General features: G+C 44.4%; 1 protein-coding gene across 5 annotated transcripts in view; it reads right to left on the reverse strand.

The window, feature by feature from the left end:
- Window positions 1-244: 244 nt before the first annotated feature.
- The window catches only part of NQO2 (N-ribosyldihydronicotinamide:quinone reductase 2), a 29,490-nt gene continuing 8,827 nt past the window's right edge, over window positions 245-20,907 (reverse strand). For 3 of the 5 annotated variants that reach the window (XM_016166690.2, XM_016166688.2, XM_016166689.2), the window contains 4 exons: window positions 5,435-5,565; window positions 3,242-3,355; window positions 2,154-2,255; window positions 245-502 (listed from right to left, as the gene is read on the reverse strand). In XM_016166690.2, the coding sequence (XP_016022176.2) occupies window positions 326-502; window positions 2,154-2,255; window positions 3,242-3,355; window positions 5,435-5,565 (524 nt within the window). In that variant the 3' untranslated portion in view covers window positions 245-325. Of the gene's footprint in view, window positions 503-2,153; window positions 2,256-3,241; window positions 3,356-5,434; window positions 5,566-11,427; window positions 11,507-20,907 lie in introns of all 5 variants that reach the window. The other 2 variants (XM_016166692.2, XM_036237499.1) reach the window with 2 other exon arrangements.

The raw sequence follows: 20,907 nt of genomic DNA on the forward strand, positions 1-20,907 counted from the left end.
GTTATGAAATCAAACAAAACACAAAACTAACAAATCCAGCTTCATGTGAAGAGAACTATCTGAAAACAGCATTACCCATGAAGACGGAACACAGGGAAATGGAAAGCAATTAGAAAAGAAAGCCTGGGTGAAAACTATTAGTCAGAATAGAATTCAGTGCAACCAGCTGATTGCTGACATATTGGATCTGGCTGTGTAAAACTCTGAAGACATTCACGCACATCATTAAATAAATCCAGTTAACTTTGTTGTAATTTCATTTTATTACAGCATCATCTCTTTGCGTGTGCTTGCATGTTTTATGATGTGTACATGGCACAAAGTGTTACTCCCCAAAGTACCAAGGTGGTGTGCAGTGGATGGGCTCTTCTTTCCAGATCGTTTTCAGTCTCTGGGCCCAGGATGCCACCATCCCCTGTTTTTCTTCTTTTGATGCAAACTCAGGAGCAAAACTTATCTGAGGGGCAAGGACTTTAAATCCACAGAAGTGCAACGCACCATGCTATAGCCAGAAAGAAAGAAAATAAATGATTAGAAGCCACACCCTTTACATATCATTCAGTTAAATAATTAAAGGGAAAAATGGTATGAAACAAACCTTTAAAAAATAACTGAACAACGTTAATGCTACTGCGTAACTGAAAACAACTGAGGGGCCCTATACTCTTAGGATGCTGGCCTTTACAAGTGAAGTAAAGAACTCTGGGTGGCTGGAAGTTCCCCGTTCTGATCACTGAGATTAATCCGTAATCTTTGCTGCTGATTCAGACACTATACTTTATGGTTTTGACTGATTAGGCAAATTATGGTACATTCATAAAATGGATTATTCTAGAATGAGATTATTCTAGCTAAAAAATGCCACCATGGAAGGTTGTGCAAGATATATGTGAAATGAAAACAAGAACTATGAAGCTATATTTATGGCATAGCATTTATTTAAAAAAATAAACATAATATACCTAATAATAAAAAATATATATGTAAGAATTTACATGGGCCATAAGGAAATACATAGAATCATTAAAAGTGATTATTTTTAAGGTACGATTAGGAGGACTGAGTTTCTATTTTTATATTTTATAGTCTCACTTTTTTCTAGAACACGTACTTTTGCAAACTGAAAAGATATAAAGATTTTTAAAAACAAGAATTTAAACTTAGCTAATGGCACGTAAGAGATTGGTTGGCCTGTGGAGAAAGAACTTCAGGCTTGTAACATCATTTCCTTCAGCAGAGCGTCACTAAATACAATCGCTGTCTCATCTCCTTTCACAGAAGACTACTTATTTTCTAGAACTATCACTCTCCTCCCTCTGTATTCCTTCCCTTAAAACCTACACCTTTTCTAGGCCTGCTCTATGAAGGGTTGGTTGGAAGGCAAGAGGCCCACATACCACCGTCTACCTTTTAAAAGAGCACTCACAAACTGTTAAATATGTGATCTCCTCCCTCTGCAAACATCCCTCATAACTACTTGGAAGAACAGTCCCCATCTCAGTTTCTTGGCCTCCCTGGAGTTCTGTACCAAGATGTGGTGGCCTGACCCTTTTTTTCCCTAATCACAGGCTGCTTGAACATGCCTTGCCCACTGCTTTCTCCTTTGTAGAAAGCCATCCTCCGCCAGCCCTCGGGCCCAGGGGTGCATACACAGATAGCCTGGCCTCCACCCTGGAGCATGAGCCCTGAGTCCTCAAAACCTGGAGCGGGGGCCTCTGGGGAGGAGACACAGCCCCTGGCTCCAGGGACCTCACCTGTAGGGGGTTCGTGAGGCTCTCAAGAATGCTTGACCCAGGGCACCTCTCACCAAGGTTTGAGAACGATGCCGCGTTCAAGAGACACGCTTGTGGAGGTCGCTACACCTCTGCCAGTGCTCAGTGCCTGCACAGGGCCACCTGGGGTGATTCTGTTTACCATGCACAGAGCCAGGTTTGGCTTAGCTCCCACCCAGACAATACCAAAGGCTATCATTATGATACATGTTGTCCTTATTGGCCAACCTTTGCAGTCCTGCTAAGTAAAAAATTAAAAAGGGTAAATTGTTATAATGTTCTGTATTCTGGTAGTCAAAATGGTCTGGGCTACAGGCTTCTGGCACATCTCTGGGGGAGCTGTGGGAGACTGACGGGTAAGGGTAGGACTACAATGGGTACCTGCAGGGGCCACAGGAAGTACTTAAAATGTCCACTGACTCCAGTTTTTGTGTACATCTCTGCCGTGCCCCCAGTGGTTACTGAAAGAAGGGCCAATTTATCCTGCGGAAGAAAAAGCAAATGTGTTTGCATGGATTCCAGAGGCAGAGACAAACAAATGCTACTGTTACTCCAGCACAAAGCCTTATAATGACCAGGAGGGGAAATTGGAGGTCAGTTCCCTCCAGGGATGGACAAATATAACATTCCCATTACTAGCAAGCCCAGCAATAGGTGACAACTACATCCAACGGAAGGAGGGGAGGGAACAATCAGAAAAAGTGGACTGAGCAACCCCAGAGCTCAGATCTGTCCCAGCTTCTGGTAGACAGTGGACTTCAGCCATGTGGGGGGAGAAGAGGGTAAGTCAGAGGCGCTGACCTGGGTGTCTGTGAGGGCTGCAAGAGGCGATGAATGGTGTAGACACATGGCACTCACTAAACCATTACCTATGGTTAAAGCCAGATCTTTGTGACTCAGCATTTTCCTTATCTGCACTATTTTCTGAGGCTTTTAGAATTTTTTAAAATCACATATTTTAGTAAGAAATTCATATCTACCACGTATTGGGTATCCAGCAGCTTCTATGCAATCCTCACCCTGCTACGTAGGTGTCGTATTATCTTTTCTAGGTAGGAATGGGAAGCACTGAGAGGTGAACTGGTGTGAGGCCAGAGCTCTATTCTGCCTCTTGGAGCCAGGGCTGATCACGTGCGGCCCACTTCACCCTGCCCTGACACCAGCCCTAGGCCTTTTGGCCATGCACGTAGTTAGCTGTGGATGTGTCTATATCCCTCACTAGGCAAAGTTCTATGACTTCAAAACAATGCTTTTCTCATGGTGTACAGCACACAGGGCTTTCTTTGCACATAGCTGATGCTCAATCGATCAATATTTATTTATTTGTTTGTTTGTTTAATTTATTTTCCCCTCTTTAACCACCCCCACCACTTACACAGTATTTATTTTTAAAAAAGCAAACCAGAAATATAACTTAATGAGATGCCCCCTTCCTTCTCTTATAGTGATGCTTATCCCAAAGCACATACCTTGAGAAAACCAGAATCATAGAATCCTGGGATGTCGAAGGCAAACCCCTGGCACAGCACCCTGTCCATCCAGCCCTTTAGGATGGCCGGCACACTAAACCAGTACAGAGGGAACTGGAGACAACACCAAGGACATAAAATGAGGCAGTTGTTTCAGATTTAGTAGTTTATTCTATCTGGTGACTCAGAAGGAATCCCGCTCCCTTTCTCTTCCCAGGCGACTGGGCAGGAATGTAACCCACATGGCAGCATGAATAAGGACACATTGCTCCTTTCACTCTGAGGCATGCAATGTGGACACAGGATGGTGGGGTGGGGTGGGGAGAGCTGACCATGGTCCTGGTTGCTGTTACAGCTGGTTTATCATCCCCCTGCCTACTCAGGGACCAGGTATCCCCCTAATGCTGGTCCCAGGTATCCCCCTAATGCTGGTCCCAGGTATCCCCCTAATGCTGGTCCCTGAGTAGGCAGGAGGGTGCTGGGAAGCTCTGCTGGTTCTGTGGCAGCAGTCTCTGTCATGGGTCCAATCAAGAGGACAAGAGGAAGGGTGTAGAAAAGTGTCTGCCTGGGGGGTGAGTTGCTGGCATCTGGGAGTCAGACTGAGTTAGGTTCTGAGAAGACACAAACTAAAGCCTTATCCTCAGATTCCATACGCCAGCAGTAAGACTTACCTGAAGTTCCCTTAGTTCTCATGGGAGCCTTAACACTATTGCAATGATGTCATCAATGAAGAGAGATGGATAATAATCTGCTACCAAAGGTGAAGGAAGTCCACGTTTCGTGTGCTTTCACTATAAATCTAACTCAGGACTTGGCATTGAAATCCAAGCTCCACAACCTATTGCTGGTTGATATTTGACAAGTTTCTTACCTTTTCTGTCCCTCCTCCTCCTAATCTGCAAATAGGGTTACTACTAGTCGCTAGCTCACAGCATTGTGGTGAGGATTTAGCGACACATCATAGTGCCCAGAACAGAGAAATTGCTCAGTGAATGGTGAGCTATGATAACAGTAGTAGTAGTAGTGCTGAATGAAAAAAATAAACTAACAATGCAGACCCTCTATGCAGAGTATCAGGAAGAGGGAAAGCAGTGGGGAGAAGAGATGTGAAATGGGGTAGTAAAAAAGAAAATCCACTGTAAAAACAATAGGTCTTAGCTTGCTTTAGTTACCCAGTTATATGAGTGGTCAGCTGACCCCAGGGAGACAGGAAAAGAAGAGCGAGAGAGCTGAGCATGGTTCTAAGGCCAGGCTGGATATAGCCCCATCCATCATCCTGGTGCCAGGAAGAGGTGGTCTTGTTCTCCTGAATACTCCCTGCTGTCAAGCAGAGCTAGGAAACAGACAACCTGGACCAATCAGATAGATCTTGGAGATTCTGGATCTAGAGATGCCAGTCCAAGAGAACAGCGGCAGCATGTGGAGAAAGAAAAATGAGACCCAGAAGAAGAAAGAGCAAAGGCGTCCAAGATTCTCCCTTGCCACAGTCTGTCCTTGGGTTCCAGAAGACCTAAGTGAGGAGGGCCCTTAGAATAAATTCCCCTTTTTACTAGTTTGACTTAGATTTTCATCAACCCAATGACTCCCAAAAAGTACTTGTTTATTTTGCTGCCAGGCTTATGGTCACACTCATGACTGCAAGTCTGTCTAGCTGTGCCGGGGAGAGGCCTGGGTGAGTTAGAACCCTTAGAAGCAGTGTCCTGGGCCTTCTCTCTGCAGAGAATCCCCAACCCTGGAACAATTTGTGAATGAATACAAGAACAGTGAGCAGCTGAGGCAACAAGCGAGAGGCAGAAAACAAAAGATTTTCCTCTTGATGGTCAGGATATTTAAAGCAAGAGCTGCACTTGATTAAAAATCCCTGATAAACACTGGTGTAGACAAATCTGGTTTTTGTGCAGCCTGTGCCTGTCTGGGGATAGGGTTCCAAAGGGAATAAAAGCAACATGATATGCATGATTCAGATGTTTCTTGAACCACTGGGCTAAAGGGAAAATCATTCTTATTTACTTGGAGGTCAGGATTTTGAATGAGTGATACTGGCTACATAAATCTCCTTATCCAACTAGACATAGATAAGTGTGCAAATGTGCTAAAAACATCAATAACACTTCAAGGAGCATAAAACTCATTCTTTAGAAAGAGTTTTTACACAGCATGAATCTAATTATAGTAATTAGGGGAAAAACAAACCTGGAAAATCACTAGATCAGCCTCCTGAACCTTTTTCTGCTCGTCAATTATGTCACTGGTCAAAGACCTCTTTTTGCAGGCTTCATATGCTTCCACCCCATAATTGAAGAACTCAGGATTAGAGAGAGCACCTGGAGAGGAAGAAGCCAAATGTTCTCATTCTTACAGGAGCAATCCATGGCCCATCTCGGCCAGTCCTACTACTGTTACTGTTATTTGGACACTCCAAAGCAAGTTCCCAGACATAGTGAGGTCAGGCTATGGAAATAAAAGGAGAGGAATCTATGGTCCTACCTTCAAGGGACTCAAAGTCCAGTAAAAGAAGTAGATAAATAACCAATGATTAACATACAAAACAGGATGGGTCAGCTGGCTCAGTCTAATGTTGAGGCCAGATCAGCTCCACAATCAAGACGTATGTGGTCTAACCCTGGAGTATGTATTAAATATAGTGGTGGCCCTAAGGGGCAATGATCAGCTCTGTTTAGGTGAGTTAACAAACACATCCCTGGGGATGAGCTTTGTGAACTGGGTTTTGAAGACGGAGGAGTTCACCAGGCAGCCTGGAACACTAGAGGGAAGAGGAAGAGTGTTCTGAGCCAAAGACAGGGCAGAGTGTCCGACAAGCTGGCTAGCCCAGAAAACACCACAAGGAGTGCATCTGAGGAGCTGGGGTGAAAGGCCAGGAGGGATGCAGGTGATATAGCAGCAGAGATGGACCAGGTCTTGAGAGGCTTGCTCAGAAGCTAGACCTTTTCTCATACATGGGGATCCATACAGTTTAAGTAGGATAAATAAATTCACTGATTTGGGTTTGGAAAAGATCACTATAGCAGCAATGATTCAAGAGTAAATCTCGGTGGGAGGTGAAGTCAGGTGGCAGCAGTGGGTGGGAGGAAGTGTTTCAGGGGTAGAACTTACAGCAGCAACTAAAATGAAAGATTTATCGTGATCTACACCTTTAGTTAGGTTCTTCTCAACAAAAATGATTCATCAGAAGGCATTAATCAGCATTAAAAATGGGTTACCATTTATTGAGCACTTCCTACTTATCAGGTGCTGTGCTCTACACACATTTTCTCTATCTTCACAAGAACTGATGAGATGGGTATAATTCCCAATCTACCAAAGAGGAAACTGAGACTTAAGAGGCTGAGTGCCTAGTTAAATGCCATGGAGTCTTAAGTGGCAGGAAAGGTGGGAGGATTGAGGTTCAGGTGTGAATGACTCCACACTCAGGGTCTGAGGAGGAGCAGGGAATCTTCAGGCCACTTGAGAAGAGCCAAAAGGAGATTTGGACTGGTAGTACTTCAATAGATTCATAATTTTAAGACATTTCAGTGTTCTTTGCTTCTTCTTTTAACTAACCTATATTTCATTTTCATTCAAAATACATATATCAAGTGCCTTCTTTATATAAGGTTCAGTATTGACAGGAAACCCTGAGAGTAACTGTTGTGGGCAAGGGGTTATGTTCTCACAGGGAGGTTACCAGGTAAGGTTTTGTCCATTCCCAGTCCATAGGACCTCTAGCAGGCATTGGGAATGGTTTAATAATCAAATAGACAAGAGATATATTAGCAAGAGAAAATAATAAAATTGAATACATACGTACATATGGGAACCCTGAACACATGAGAGTCAGAGACCCCACATGCATGAAAAGTTCAGGGACATAAGACATTGTGAGCTAGGGATGAAGGAAGGTGCCTTAGGGGTTTGAAAGGGTCATTGCAGGAGGATAGAAAAGTAGTTGTTTAATAAATAGAAGTTTTCCTGTCTTATAGATAGGTAAAAAAGGTTATCTCTAATCTCTTATTTTGGGAAAGTCCCTTAATTCAAGTTCTTTTAGGTAGTTAAGGGAGGGGCAGAAGTTTCTCTTGAGCCCACAACTGAAGCCGTTTGCTCAAAACAACCCACATACCATTAACACACAGCCTGGGGTGACTCACTCTGAATGCCCACAGTGGTAAACAGAGACAATAAAATGTCATGAGCCAAATATATTCTAGAAAAAAATTTAAAGTAAATATTGAAAGGGAGCAGAGTCTACCACCCCAAAATATACCTCTTTGGAGACCTTATTTTAGACTGGTTAATTTAAAGTAACAGCAAACATGAGATAAGCTCTGAGAGCCAAGCAGGAGTTACTCTTTATAATGTGGGTAAAAAAGGGGCGCTGTAATAAATCTAACTGAAAGTAACCTCACAGGGTGAGCTGATCATACTTCCTAACTGGGCAGGTCATGCGAAGTTATGTTTGAAGCCTATAAACTCCTCTAGTACAAGGTTATCTTTGCCTCAAGCAAGGCCTAACCATTGCTCTCGGTGTCTAGGTTCACAGAAGTAATCTTTTCCAGACCCCTGGTAGCCTTAACCACCCTCAAGGGAGCACATAATCTTGTTAATGATCCTTTATTCTACCTTGATGTACTCTTCCTTACATTCTCTCCTTATTCCAAATGTATAAAAGAAATTGTCATCCTCCTTAGCATTTGAGATCTCACTTCCCTGCAATGTCGTCAAGTTTTGGCTCAAACTCTTGTAAAAATTCTCTATGGGTTTGGACATTTTTATATTGAAAGTACTAAGACATTTACATGTATAAGGGAAATCTCCCCTTGTAAGAGTGTTTTCCTCATTATAGCAAAATAGAAGGGTATCTAAATCTCTGAAAACCTTTATCCATGGAGAAGGCTTAAACTTAAGTCTATACAATCCTATCCTTGTTTACTGTGCTTTTCCTGGTAACCTCCCATTAAGGACTCCCCACCATCAAAATCCATATTTATCTTTAGCTAAAGGTGGTATTTAAGATAATAGCTTCTGACATTTTGGGTGTAATGGCTGAAAAATGACTGCTAGAAATTTATTACTTGCAGGAAAATTACTGCTTGGCTATGCCCATGAGAACATGGCTATGTCCATAGAAACATAGGCTGTTACCCATAGGAACATAACATTCTAAACAAGCTTTCTGCTTCTGTACCCCCACTTACACACCTGACCTGTGAGTTGACAGGTAATGAATAGAAGAAGGATAGCCCTTTGTGTTCAGACAGAATGAAGAATGGGATTTTGGGCTTAAAACTCCTGTACCCCTATATTTCAGGGCTGCTTAATTTGGGGTCTGTGTACCCCTGGCAGACCCAGCTGGCTTAATAAAGAGTTTGTTTCCTATAACTCACTGAGTTCTGGTGGTCCGTGTGTCTTTTGGAGGCTGGCAGCCACAACATGGGGAGTTACTGAGATTTCCTGAGTCTTTCTCACATATATAGGACATCTACATGTTATTGAAGTTTAATTTTGTCTGTCTCCTGATAATTTGTCTTATGTCATTTTGATTATTAGATCAGCCAGAAGAACCTAGAAATTTCCTTCCCGGACAATATCAAAAGAAAAGGTATCCAAGTATGTCGTGGCCGCCAGCCCCCGAAAGACACACAGACCACCAGAACTCAGTGAGTGAGTTATAGGAAACACTCCTTATTCAGCCAGTTGGGTCTGCCAGGAGTACGAAGAACCCAAGTAAGTAGCCCCGAAATATAGAAGTACAGGGTTTTTAAGCCCAAAATCCCATTCTTCAATCTGTCTAAACACAAAGGGCTATCTTTCTTCTATTCATTACCTGTCAACTCACAGGTCAGGTGTGTAAGCGGGGTTACAGAAGCAGAAAGCTTGTTTAGAATGTTATGTTCCTATGGGTGACAGCCTATGTTCCCATGGACATAGCCAAGCAGTAATTTTCCTGCAAGTAACAAATTTTTAGCAGTAATTTTTCAGCCATTACATTCCCCACTGGCTTTAGCAGACAATCAAATCTTTGATTCTTCATGTGGAATTTGTTCATAGCCTCTAGTGTATAATACTAAAAGTCTAATAGAATTGATTTTCTTTTTTATATATGTAAACAAGAAATTAAGGAAACATGGGCCAAAAGTTAACAAGAGGAGGAGGATGATTACAGGTCTAGCTACAGAAGATAAAAGGGTAGTTAGCCATGGTGACCAATTGAACATCTTATGAAACCAGTTATTTGATTCCAGTCTCTGTCTTTCTCTGGCATCTAAATTTTTCTATACTAGTAGTAAGCTTTTTCTAATTACTCTAGAATTATTGGCATAGAAGCAACAGGTTTCACTTAGAGACATATATAATCCATCTTGTTCTAAGAATAATAAATTTAAACCTCTTCTATTTTGGAGGACTACTTCTACTAGTGAATCAACTTGAAGTTCTAGCCTGCTGATGGTCAATTAAGTTTAGGGGAGTTCCTACCCCGACATAGTAAGGGAGTTTTGGGTTTAGACACCACCAGCAATCTTGTCCTATGTCTCGGTGGTCTTATTTAAGACCTTGTGTATTGTCATTAGCAAAGTGTTAATGTTCCTTCTGGTTTCTGGTTGTGGCTGGTCGAATGCCTGGGCTAAAGAGGAAGAGAGGAAGAAACAGAGGGTTATACTTATGTACACTTGAGTCTTAGTCTTAAGGGTCCGTCTTCTTGAGCTGTCCATTCTTGTGATGCCTTTATATGGGAGTGATAAATCCATGATGGGATGCCGTCTGCTTTAACTGCAGTGGGTGTTGTCAGGTAGACAGTGAAGGGTCTTTTTTATTTGGGTTCTAGTCTTTTGGAAGTGAACTTCCGGATCTACACAGAGTCCCCAGGCTGAAACTGATGGGGAAGTCCGTCCCCCAGAGCTGAGTAGACAGCACAAAACCGGGACCAAATCTCTTTCTGTACACTTTGAAGGACCTGTAAAGACTCAAGTAAGACAAGGTTATGCAGTTCTGCCTTTTTTTTCATCTTCTATTCTAAATATTAAAGGTGGGGGTTTCCAAAGAAAATTTCAAATAGGGTGAATCTATTAATATACAAAGTACACTTGCTCGAAGAAGAACAAAGGGGAGAAGTTCTACCCAGGTCCCACCAGTTTCTAATACTAACTTGATTAATGTCTCGTTTAGGGTCTGATTCATTTGTTCTACTTGGCCTGAACTTTGGGGCCAGTAGACGCAGTGGAGTTTCTATTGTAAATTTAGGTAGCTAGCCAATTGCTGTGATACTTTTGCTATAGAGGCTGGCCCATCATCTGACCCTAAAGTTCTGGGGATACCAAATCAAGGGAGGATTTCTTGTAGTAGTTTCTTAGTAACTACTAAGGCAGTCTCTTTCCTGGTAGGGAAGGCCTCTACCCATCCTGAAAAGGTGTCTGTAAAAACAAGTAAATATTTGTAGCCCCCCACAGTCAGGGTTACTTCAGTGAAATCGACTTTCCAGCGGTCCCCCAGATAAGTTCCTCTTTCCCTATGCCTAGATTCTTCTATCTTCCCATTTTTTGGATTAACTTGGGCACAAACTGGGCATCGCGAGGCAATTTCCTGTGCGGTTCTTCTCCCTTCTGGAGCATCTTCGTCTGCCCTAGGTGTGTGGTCTGGTGTAGTTGGTGGAGGAGAGTCTTTCCAAGGGCCCATGAGAGTCTGTTATTTTTTTCCATCTGGGGTCATTCACCAATGCTGTTGCTTCCTAGTGGCTCTCTTATCTTCAAACAGAGGCAGTTCTGGGTAAGGGACAACAGTCAGTAGATGTGGTGGGGGCTCCACTGGCCTTGTGGCTACTGCTCTTGCCTCTGCATCTGCTTGTTAGTTTCCCTCAGCCTCAGGACTATTTCCTTTTTGATGCCCTTTACAAAGAACAATAGCCAGAGCCTTAGGCCTCCATATGGCTTCAAGTAAGGATAAGATCTCTTCCTTGTTCTTAACGTCCTTTCTAGCTGAAGTCAGAAGCTCTCTTTCTTTGTAGATGGCTCCGGGTACATTCGCAGTGGCAAAGTCATAACGGCTGTCAGTGTATACTGTGACTGTCTTATCCTTTCCCCATCTTAGTGCCTCAGTGAAGATGATGAGTTTTGTCTTTTTGAGCAGAAATCCTATGGGGAAGAGCTTGTGACCAGATAGTGCCAGTTAGAGTTACGGCCCCTGCCCCAGCATACCTCCTTCCTTCATGCATGAAGTTGCTCCCATCCATGAACAGCACTTCATCGGCCTCAGGCAGAGGGGAGTCTTTGAGGTCTGGCCATGAGGAACACACAGTGTCAGTGAAATCTATGCAGTCATGAATGGGGGTCTCGGGGTCTGAGTCTGGCAAAAGATTGACTGGGTCGATGACAGTAGCTTTGGATTTTGAGCCATGCACTTGTAGTTATCTGGTGCCTCCCTGTTGTTGAACACCTTCTGGGCTATCTCAACCAGTTGGGACAGTTTCATCCCTGCAAAACCTTCTAATTTTTCAGATATTAGGGGCTACTTGAGTAGAAAAGGCTATATTAATTTCCTGCTGGTTCTCAGGGGCCTCTGGATCAATGGGGTTGTATACCTGGTACGCCTTGTTCAAGAAACGCTCCAAGGGATTCCTGAGGTCCCTCCCTGTATAACTTCAGTTACCTTAGAAAGGTTAGTTGGTTGGTGAGCAGCCATCCTAATTCCCCCAATTAGAATCTGGTGGTACCGATCTGTGCCGTTCTCCCTGACTGAGAATTGTGTCTCCAGGCTGGGCAGGTGGAGGGATATTCCTCTTCGATCTGTTTCCCTACTTTCTCAACTCTCCTCACTCCCACAGGTATCTTTTGTGTTTCATTTCAAATGCATCTACGTTCTTCTGAGGGGTTAAGGGGATAACTAAAAGCTGTTGGCAATCATCCCAGGTGGGGCAGTGAGTCTGAAAGACACTTTTTAAAAGTCCCATTAATGCCTGGGGTTTCTCAGAGAAAGACGGATTCTGTGCCTTCCAGTTGTAGAGGTCACTAGTTGAGAAAGGCACAAAACCATAAAGGGCCTGTCAGAGTGCTGCCCCTGGGGTGGTGCTTCTCCCAGGGGGAGGATGGCTGGGGTGGTGGTATCAGCTGATGTCCCAACAGAGCAGGAGCTGGAGGCTCATAGGGGTTACCTGCTGGCCATCTGAGGAGGTGAGTCGGTGCTATTTGGCTTCTGTTGTCCTGGATTATAGGGTGGGGGAAGGTCACTGTCCTCTGGTGGAGATTGGAGGACTGAGGGACTGGGCCGTCTAGGAGATTCAGCTGCCGTATGTTTCAGGGTGCCCACAACTAAAATCTGCTCCCGCAGAGAAAGGGCACACTAGCGAAGCCAAGGAGGGGGGTTCTGATCAAGGTTTAACCATTGATCAATGTAGGGAAACTGATCAGCATGTCCCGGGTCTCCCATGACAACCTTCCAAACATTCTTCACCAAACCCTTGTCAAAAGAGCCCTCCGGAGGCCAAATGACAGCCACTCAACTTTACACAATGTCTTTAGTCTGCCTGGAGAAAACTTTATGTCATAGTCAGCTCCCTCTACAAACCCTTCTTTGAAATGTCACAGGAGACACCCCAAGGGTGTCCTCTGTGAACTTAGACTTCCCCCCATCGCTTGTACAGAAAAAACAAAACAGAAAACACAAAACAGACACTCAGACGAGAACAATTACTGAGATGCGGTGGACCCAGAGAAGTCGGCCACCTACAACCTAGACAGGACCAGAGACAATAAACAGAACCCGACAACAGGGCACAGGAGGCGGCGTCCCGCGGCCTGGCCATGGTCCAGGAGATATGACTGTGTCCAGTCTCTCCACAGACCCCCAATGACCAGTCAACAGAACTAGGAAGGTACCTTTTATCCAGACATCAAGGTCTCGGAGATTCCAGATTCCCGTCGGGATCAGGAATAAAGAGCATGTCCTAAAAGTTGTATCCATGATGATCACATTAACCCTGTCACAGCATTCAAGGGCCCTGGAACATCTCAGGTTGGCCACCCCTTTGAATCCGTAACAGGGACAGCAACTGCTTCGGAGGCCGGTCTGGTCTTAGATCTTAGGGACCCTACCTGAGATGTCGCTGGGGCCTCCAAATGTTGTAGCAGCCAGCCCCCGAAAAATACACAGACCACCAGAACTCAGTGAATGAGTTATAGGAAACACTCTTTATTCAGTCAGCTGGGTCTTCCAGGAGTATGCAGAACCCAAATTAAGCAGCCCCAAAATGTAGAGGTACAGGGTTTTTAAGCCCCAAATCCCATTCTTCATTCTGTCTAAACACAAAGGGCTATCTTTCTTCTATTCATTACCTGTCAACTCACAGGTCAGGTGTGTAAGCGGGGTTACAGAAGCAGAAAGCTTGTTTAGAATGTTATGTTCCTATGGGTGACAGCCTATGTTCCCATGGACATAGCCAACCAGTAATTTTCCTGCAAGTAACAAATTTTTAGCAGTCATTTTTCAGCCATTACAAGTATCACAGGAAAATAAAAATATTTTTACAAGTATGGGTATGGAGAGGCCTTTCTCAGTAAGACAGGAAATCCAGAACCATAAAAGACTGACACATGGCTTGAATTAAAATTTGGAAACAACATAAAATAGAAATCAACAGGGAGACTGGTAAGTTGTAATATACACCATGAAATGCTATATAATCTTTAAAAAGACTTCTGAAAGATGTGTAAATAAATGAAATGCCATGACAGTGGCCCTGTAGATGAAAAAGGGGCCACACATTAAACCTGACATGTTCAGGGGAGGCCAGCAGGGTGGCCCCTATAAACTCGGAGACAGAAATTAACAACATAGGATGATCCGAACATAAAAATTCCTAACTAAAAAGTAGGTCATAGCAGGTAGTCACATCCTGGGCTTTCCTGACAAAGGTCAATCTTCACCTTAGGTGAGCTTCTCTATTATCTTTTTGTATCTAAGATAACATACCTTTGAATGTCAGAGCAATCCCTTTTTTCCAGATCCCTCAGGGCACGACCCCTGAACCAGAGCAGGAGACCCTTATTTGTTATCTTGTCTCCTGCATACCATCTCTATGTGCTGTAAATGTTAATTATTAGGTCTCTTGTACCCGTCAATGTAAAAGGAGTATGTATCCCTCCATTTTACTTTTTATCCAAACCCAGAGATTCCCTTGCTTTGCTTTCTGCCGCCCCATTAATCTATCACCAATTGATTTTATGTAACCCTCCTAATAACTACATCTTTGATTCTAATGTATAACTGGAGCATTTTCTTAATCTCTGACTCAGGAAAAGGTACAAAATACTATAAGATTGATGTTAACCCTTACGGGTGATTGTCCTCAGATATTTTTCATTCCTTGATCAAAACTGAACTTAGGGTCATATTTAGGGAATTTCTTAAACTCAGGGAAGATCCTTAAAAGTATTGTAAATGGATTACCTCCGGAGCCCAATGAGAGAGGCAAATAAAATTTTGCATTGTCCTCTCCTTTCCAAATCCAGACCAACTGGTTATTAACCCCTTTTCTCCCAGGGATAGCTAGTGCCTGTATCCTAAAGGGATGGTTTGGCTTTCTGTCTGCCTGGGCCTTGCAGACTGTCAGTTGTTTCTTATGGCTATTAGAGTGACTCTGGAAAGTAATAACCTTTGCACCCTCTTGAGTCCATTTGTGCTGGCTGGAAAATTACTGCTTGGCTATCGCCCATGGGAACATAACATTCTAACAATAAGCTTTCTGCTTCTGTACCCCCGTTTGCACAACCGACCTGTGGGTGAACAGTAAATAGAAGAAAAATAGACTTTTGTGTTCAGACAAAATGAAGAATGGGGTTTAGAGCATAAAAACCCTTTATCTCTACAATTTGGGGCTGCTTAATTTGGGGTCTGCATACTCCTGGCACACCCAGCTGGCTGAATAAAGAGTGTTGTTTCCTATAACTCACTGAGTTCTGGTGGTCCATGTATCTTTCAGGGGCTGGTGGCTACAACATTTGGAGCCCCCAGCGAGATCTTAGGGAGTGACCCTGAGATCTAAGACCAGACCGGCCTCCGAAGCAGTTGCTGTCCCTGTTATGGATTCAAAGGGGTGGCCAACCTGAGACATTCCAGGGCCCTTGAATGCCGTGACAGGGTTAATGCAATCGTCAAGGATGCAACCTTTAGGACACACTGTTTCTGGTCCCAACGGGAATCTGGAATCTTTGAGGCCTTGGCATCTGGATAAAAGGTACCTTTCTGTTTCTGTTGACCGGTCATTGGGGGTCCGTGGAGAGACTGGACGCAGTCATATCTCCTGGACTGTGGCCTGGCTGCAGGATGCCACCTTCTGTGCCCTATTATCAGGTTCTGTCTATTTTCTTTGGTCTTGTCTAGGTTGTAGGTGGCGGACTTCTCTGGGTCCACCTGCATGACAGTAATTGTTCTCACCTGAATGTCTGTTTTGTGTTTTCTGTGCAAGCGATGGGGGGAGGCCCGTGTTCACAGAAGACACTCTTGGAGTGTCTCCTGCAACATTTCAAAGAAGGGTTTGTAGAGGGAGATAACTACGGCATAAAGTTTTCTCCAGGCAGACTAAGAACATTGTGTGAAGTTTAGTGGCTGTCTTTTGGTGTAAACTGTCCTCTGGAGGGTTCTTTTGATGGGGGTTTAGTGAGGAATGTTTGGAAGATTGTCATGGGAGACCCGGGACATCCTGATCAGTTTCCCTACATTGATCAATGGTTAAACCCTGTTCAGAATCCCCCTACTTAGCTCCGCCACTGTGACCTTTCTCTAGGAGCATGAGTCTTAGTTGTGAGCACATATGACACACAGACAGTATATAAACATACGGCAACTGAATCTCCAAGACAGCCCATTCCCTCAGTCCTCCAATCTCCCCCAGAAGACAGTGACCTTCCTCCCACCCTATAATCCAGGACAACAGAGGCCAAATACCACCGCCTCACCTCCTCAGACGGCCAGCAGGTAACCCCTATGGGCCTCCTGCTCCCGGGCCTGGCGGGGCACCAACTGATATCACTACCCTGGCCAATCTCCTCTTGCGAGCAGCACCAACCCAGGGGCTGCACAGAGATGGGCCCTTTATGTTTTACTCGCCATTCTTGAATAGTGACCTGTACAACTGGAAGGCACAGAATCCGCCTTTCTCTGAGAAACCCCAGGCATTAATGGGACTCTTAGAGAGCATCTTTCAGATTCACTGCCCCACTTGGAATGATTGTCAATAGCTTTTAGTTACACTCTTCACCATGAAATAATGTGGATGCATTTGGGCAGAAGCACAAAAGACAGCTACAGGAGGGAGGAGAGTTGAGGAAGTACTGGAACAGATTGAGGAGAATTTCCCTCCACCGGCCCATACTGGGGACATAATTCTCAGGTGGGAGAATGGCATTAGACTGGTACCAACAGATTGTAACGGGGAGAATTAGGATGGCTGCTCACCAGCCAACTAACCTTTTCAAGGTAACTGAAATTATACAGAGAGGGACCTTGGGAATCCCCTGGAGCATTTCTTGAATGACTACAAGAGGCATCCTGGGTATACACCCCCACGTCCTTAAGCCCCCGAGAACCAGCGGGCAATTAATGTAGCCTTTGATACTCAGGCAGCCCTTGATATCTGGTGTAAATTGCAAAAATTAGAAGGTTTTCCAGGGATGAACTTGTCCCAACTGGTTGAGATAGCCCAGAAGGTGTTCAACAACAAGGAGGCACTGGATGACCCCAAACACATGGCTAAAATAATGATAGCTGTCATACAGGAGGCGAGATCAGGGAAGACTACAGCATGACAAGGGAGGTCAGAAAGAGGCCCACGTAAAGGTTGCATACCCGTAGGGAAAAAAATCAATGTGCCTACTGCAAGAAAGAAGGCCATTGGAAGAATGAATGTCCTGAGAAAAACACGAAAGAACAGGGAAAACACAAGACTAAAATCCTCGTTGTTGAGGTAGAGGACTGACGGGGTTGGGGCTCCTACGCACTAAGCCCCCAGGAGCCAAGGGTAGCCTTAAAAATTGGGGGCAAAACTGTTAACTTCCTGGTGGACACAGGGGCCACCCACTCAGTGTTACTCGATCCAGGGGGGGCAATCTCCAAACGAAAGACCACCATCCAAGAGGCCACAGGCAAAATATAAGAATATCCATGGACCACTGAAAGGACTATAGATATGGACTATAGGCAAGGGATAGTGACCCATTCTTTTCTTGTAATTCCAGAATGTCCAGCCCTACTTCTTGGTAGAGACCTACTCCAAAAGCTAAGGGCTACTATCACATTCAGAGATAGTATACCTCAGATGTCCATATCTGCCCCTCAACTATCTTAATTACCTGTCCTCTGTCTGAAGATTACCTCCTCTACGAGAAGGAAGAAAATGTAGACCTGTCCACGGGCCCTTACTAGACAGACTCCTGATAGAATATCCAGGGGCATGGGCTGAAAACAATGCCCCAGGGTTGGCTAGGCACCATGCCCTGGTATTAGTGAGTTTAACTGCTACCATGATCCCTGTCCAAGTTAAGCAATACCCGACTGCCCAAGATGCCAAAATCGGTATAAGGAAGCATATCCAGCGGCTGCGGGAAGTGGGGATTCTCACGCTGTGCCAATTGCTGTGGAACACTCCCTTGCTCCCAGTCCAGAAGCCTGGTACTCAGGATTACTGGCCAGTACAAGACTTAAGAGAAGTGAACAAGAAGGTTGAAACCATCCACCCGACTGTACCCAACCCATACACTCTCCTGAGCTCGCTACCTCCTGAGAGAACTGTTTATACCATATTAGATTTAAACGATGCTTTCTTCAGCATTCCCTTAGCCCCCAGCAGCCAGCCTATCTTTGCCTTTGAGTGGACAGACCCAGACGGGGGATTCTCGAGCCAACTTACCTGGACGCTATAACCGCAAGGATTCAAAAATTCTCCTACACTATTCAATAAGGCCCTAAGTGCTGATCTTTGTCCCTTCCATCAATGTAATCCTGACTGTACATTACTCCGGTATGTTGATGGTTTATTATTAGCAGCTGAAACCGAGGAGCTCTGTCTCACGGCAAGCAGGGACTTACTCGGCACCCTAGAGGCATATGAGTACCAGGTCTCGGCTAAGAAAGCCCAGCTATGCACCCAGTAGGTGGCATACCTTGGGTATACCCTCGAAGGAGGAAAATGGACTCTCTCCTGGCAGAAGATTGATGCCATTCTTCAGATTCCGGTACCCACCACCATGAATGAGACAGGTAAGAGAAATCCTCAGGGCGGCAGGCTATTGCAAACTTTGGATTCCTGGGTTCGCAGAGACTGTAAAGCCCCTGTACTCGAGTAAAGGAGGAAATCAGCCCCTCAATTGGACAGAGACAGAACAGAAGGCCTTTGACCTTCTCAAGCAGGCACTCATATGAGCCCCAGCCCTTGCTCTTCCAGACATCACCAAGGGATTTCATCTTTTTGTGACTGAGACCAAAGGAATCACCAAAAAAGTCCTAACCCAAACGCTAGGCCAATGGCACTGACCAGTAGCCTATCTATCAAAGAGACTAGACTCGGTGGCCTCCAGATGGCCACCCTGCCTACAAGCCATAGCAGCGATGGCTCTCCTAGTCAAAGAGCCTGACAAACTCACCCTTGGACAGAGTGTAGACATTACTGCCCCTCACGTGGTAGAGGCTCTTCTCTGCAGTAGCCCAGAACAATGAGTGACTAACTCCAGAATCACTCAATACCAGGCTCTCCTCCTTGACCACCCAAGGATCAACTTCTCAAAAGCTACTTTCATCAACCCAACCAATTTGTTGCCAGACCCAGAGCCCGAGAACCCCATTCATGACTGCATAGATGTCACTGATGCTGCCTGTTCCTCATGGCCAGACCTCAAGGACTCCTCTCTGCCTGAGGCCAATGAAGTTCTGTTCACAAATGGGAGCAGCTTCATGCAGGAAGGAAGAAGGTACGCTGGGGCAATGGTCATAACTGGCACTATCTGGTCACAGACTCTTTCCCATGGGACTTCTGCTCAAAAGGCCGAACTCATCACCCTCACTGAGGCACTAAGATGGGGAAAGGATAAGGCAGTCACAATTTACACAGATGGCCGATACGCCTTTGCTACTGCATGTGTACATGGAGCGATCTATAAGGAAAGAGGGCCTCTAACTTCAGCTGTGAAGGACATCAAGAACAAGGAAGAGATCTTACCCTTACTTGAAGCCATATAGATACCTAAGGCTCTGGCTGTTGTTCATTGTAAAAGGCATCAAAAAGGGAATAGTGTTGAGGCTGAGGGAAAACGATGAGCCAATGCTGAGGCAAGAACAATGGCTACAAGGCCAGTGGGGCCCCCACCACATCTACTGACTGTTGTCCTTTACCCAGAACTGTCTCTGTCTTTGACCTATAAGGCAGAAGAGGACATATATTTTCAAGACAAGGGAGCCACTAGGAACCAAAAGGGGTGGTGGATGACCCCAGATAGGAAAATCAGCCTCTCATGGGCCCTTGGAAGCACTCTCCTCCACCAACTACACCAGACCACACAACTAGGGTGAACTAAGATGTTCCAAGCTTATTCACTAGCAGAAGTAGTCCTCCAAAATAGAAGAGGTTTAGATTTATTATTTTTAGAACAAGATGGTTATGTATGGCTCTAGGTGAAACCTGTTGCTTCTATCCCAATAACTCTGGAATAATTACAGAGAGCTTACGACTAGTAGAGAGAAATTTAGATTCCAGGGAAAAACAGGGACTAAAATCAAATAATTGGTTTCATAAGATGTTCAATTGGTCACCATGGCTAACAACCCTTTTATCTGCTGTAGCTGGACCTTTAATCCTCCTCCTCCTCTTGTTAACTTGTGGTCCACATTCCCTCAATTTCTTGTTTGCATATATAAGGAAAAGAATTAATTCTATTAAACTTTTAGTATTACCAAATAGAGGCTATGAGTAAGTTCTGCATGAAGAATCAAGGATTTAATTTTCTGCTAAGGCCAGTGGGGAACGCACTGGCTGGAAAATTACTGTTTGGCTATCGAATATGGGAACATAGGCTATCACCCATGGAAACATAATATTCTAACAATAAGCTTTCTGCTTCTGTACCCCCACTTGCACAACCAACCTGTGGGTTGACAGTAAATAGAAGAAAAATAGAATTTTGTGTTCAGACAGAATGAAGAATGGGGTTTAGGGCTTAAAAACCCTGTACTTCTACATTTCAGGGCTTAATTTGGGGTCTGCATACTCCTGGCAGACCCAGCTGGCTGAATAAAGAGTGTGTTTCCTATAACTCACTGATTTCTGGTGGTCCATGTGTGTATCGGGGGCTGGCAGCTACAACACATTGAATTGCTTGATACTGTCATTACTATTTACCGGTGTCCCAGCTAAAACTTGACAACGTATTTTTAAAAATTTAATTACTATAATAAAGAAATAAAACTATGTACCCAGAGGAGAAGAAACAAATTAAGGTGATGTAATTAGTTGTATGGGTAGATCAGTCTATAATGTCACTTAAGCTACAAACCAATTATTGGGAATATTGATAGCAAGGGTCCTTATCTTACAAATCTTTGCAAAACCAGAAATACAGCTTTAGAAGTAGTTCAAAACCCACCTATCTTTATCATCCCCAATTCCTAAGACTGAAGGAAAAAAGAGAAACAAG

Source organism: Rousettus aegyptiacus, unplaced genomic scaffold (genome assembly GCF_014176215.1).
Source record: "Rousettus aegyptiacus isolate mRouAeg1 unplaced genomic scaffold, mRouAeg1.p scaffold_m13_p_1, whole genome shotgun sequence".
Lineage (NCBI taxonomy): Eukaryota > Metazoa > Chordata > Mammalia > Chiroptera > Pteropodidae > Rousettus > Rousettus aegyptiacus.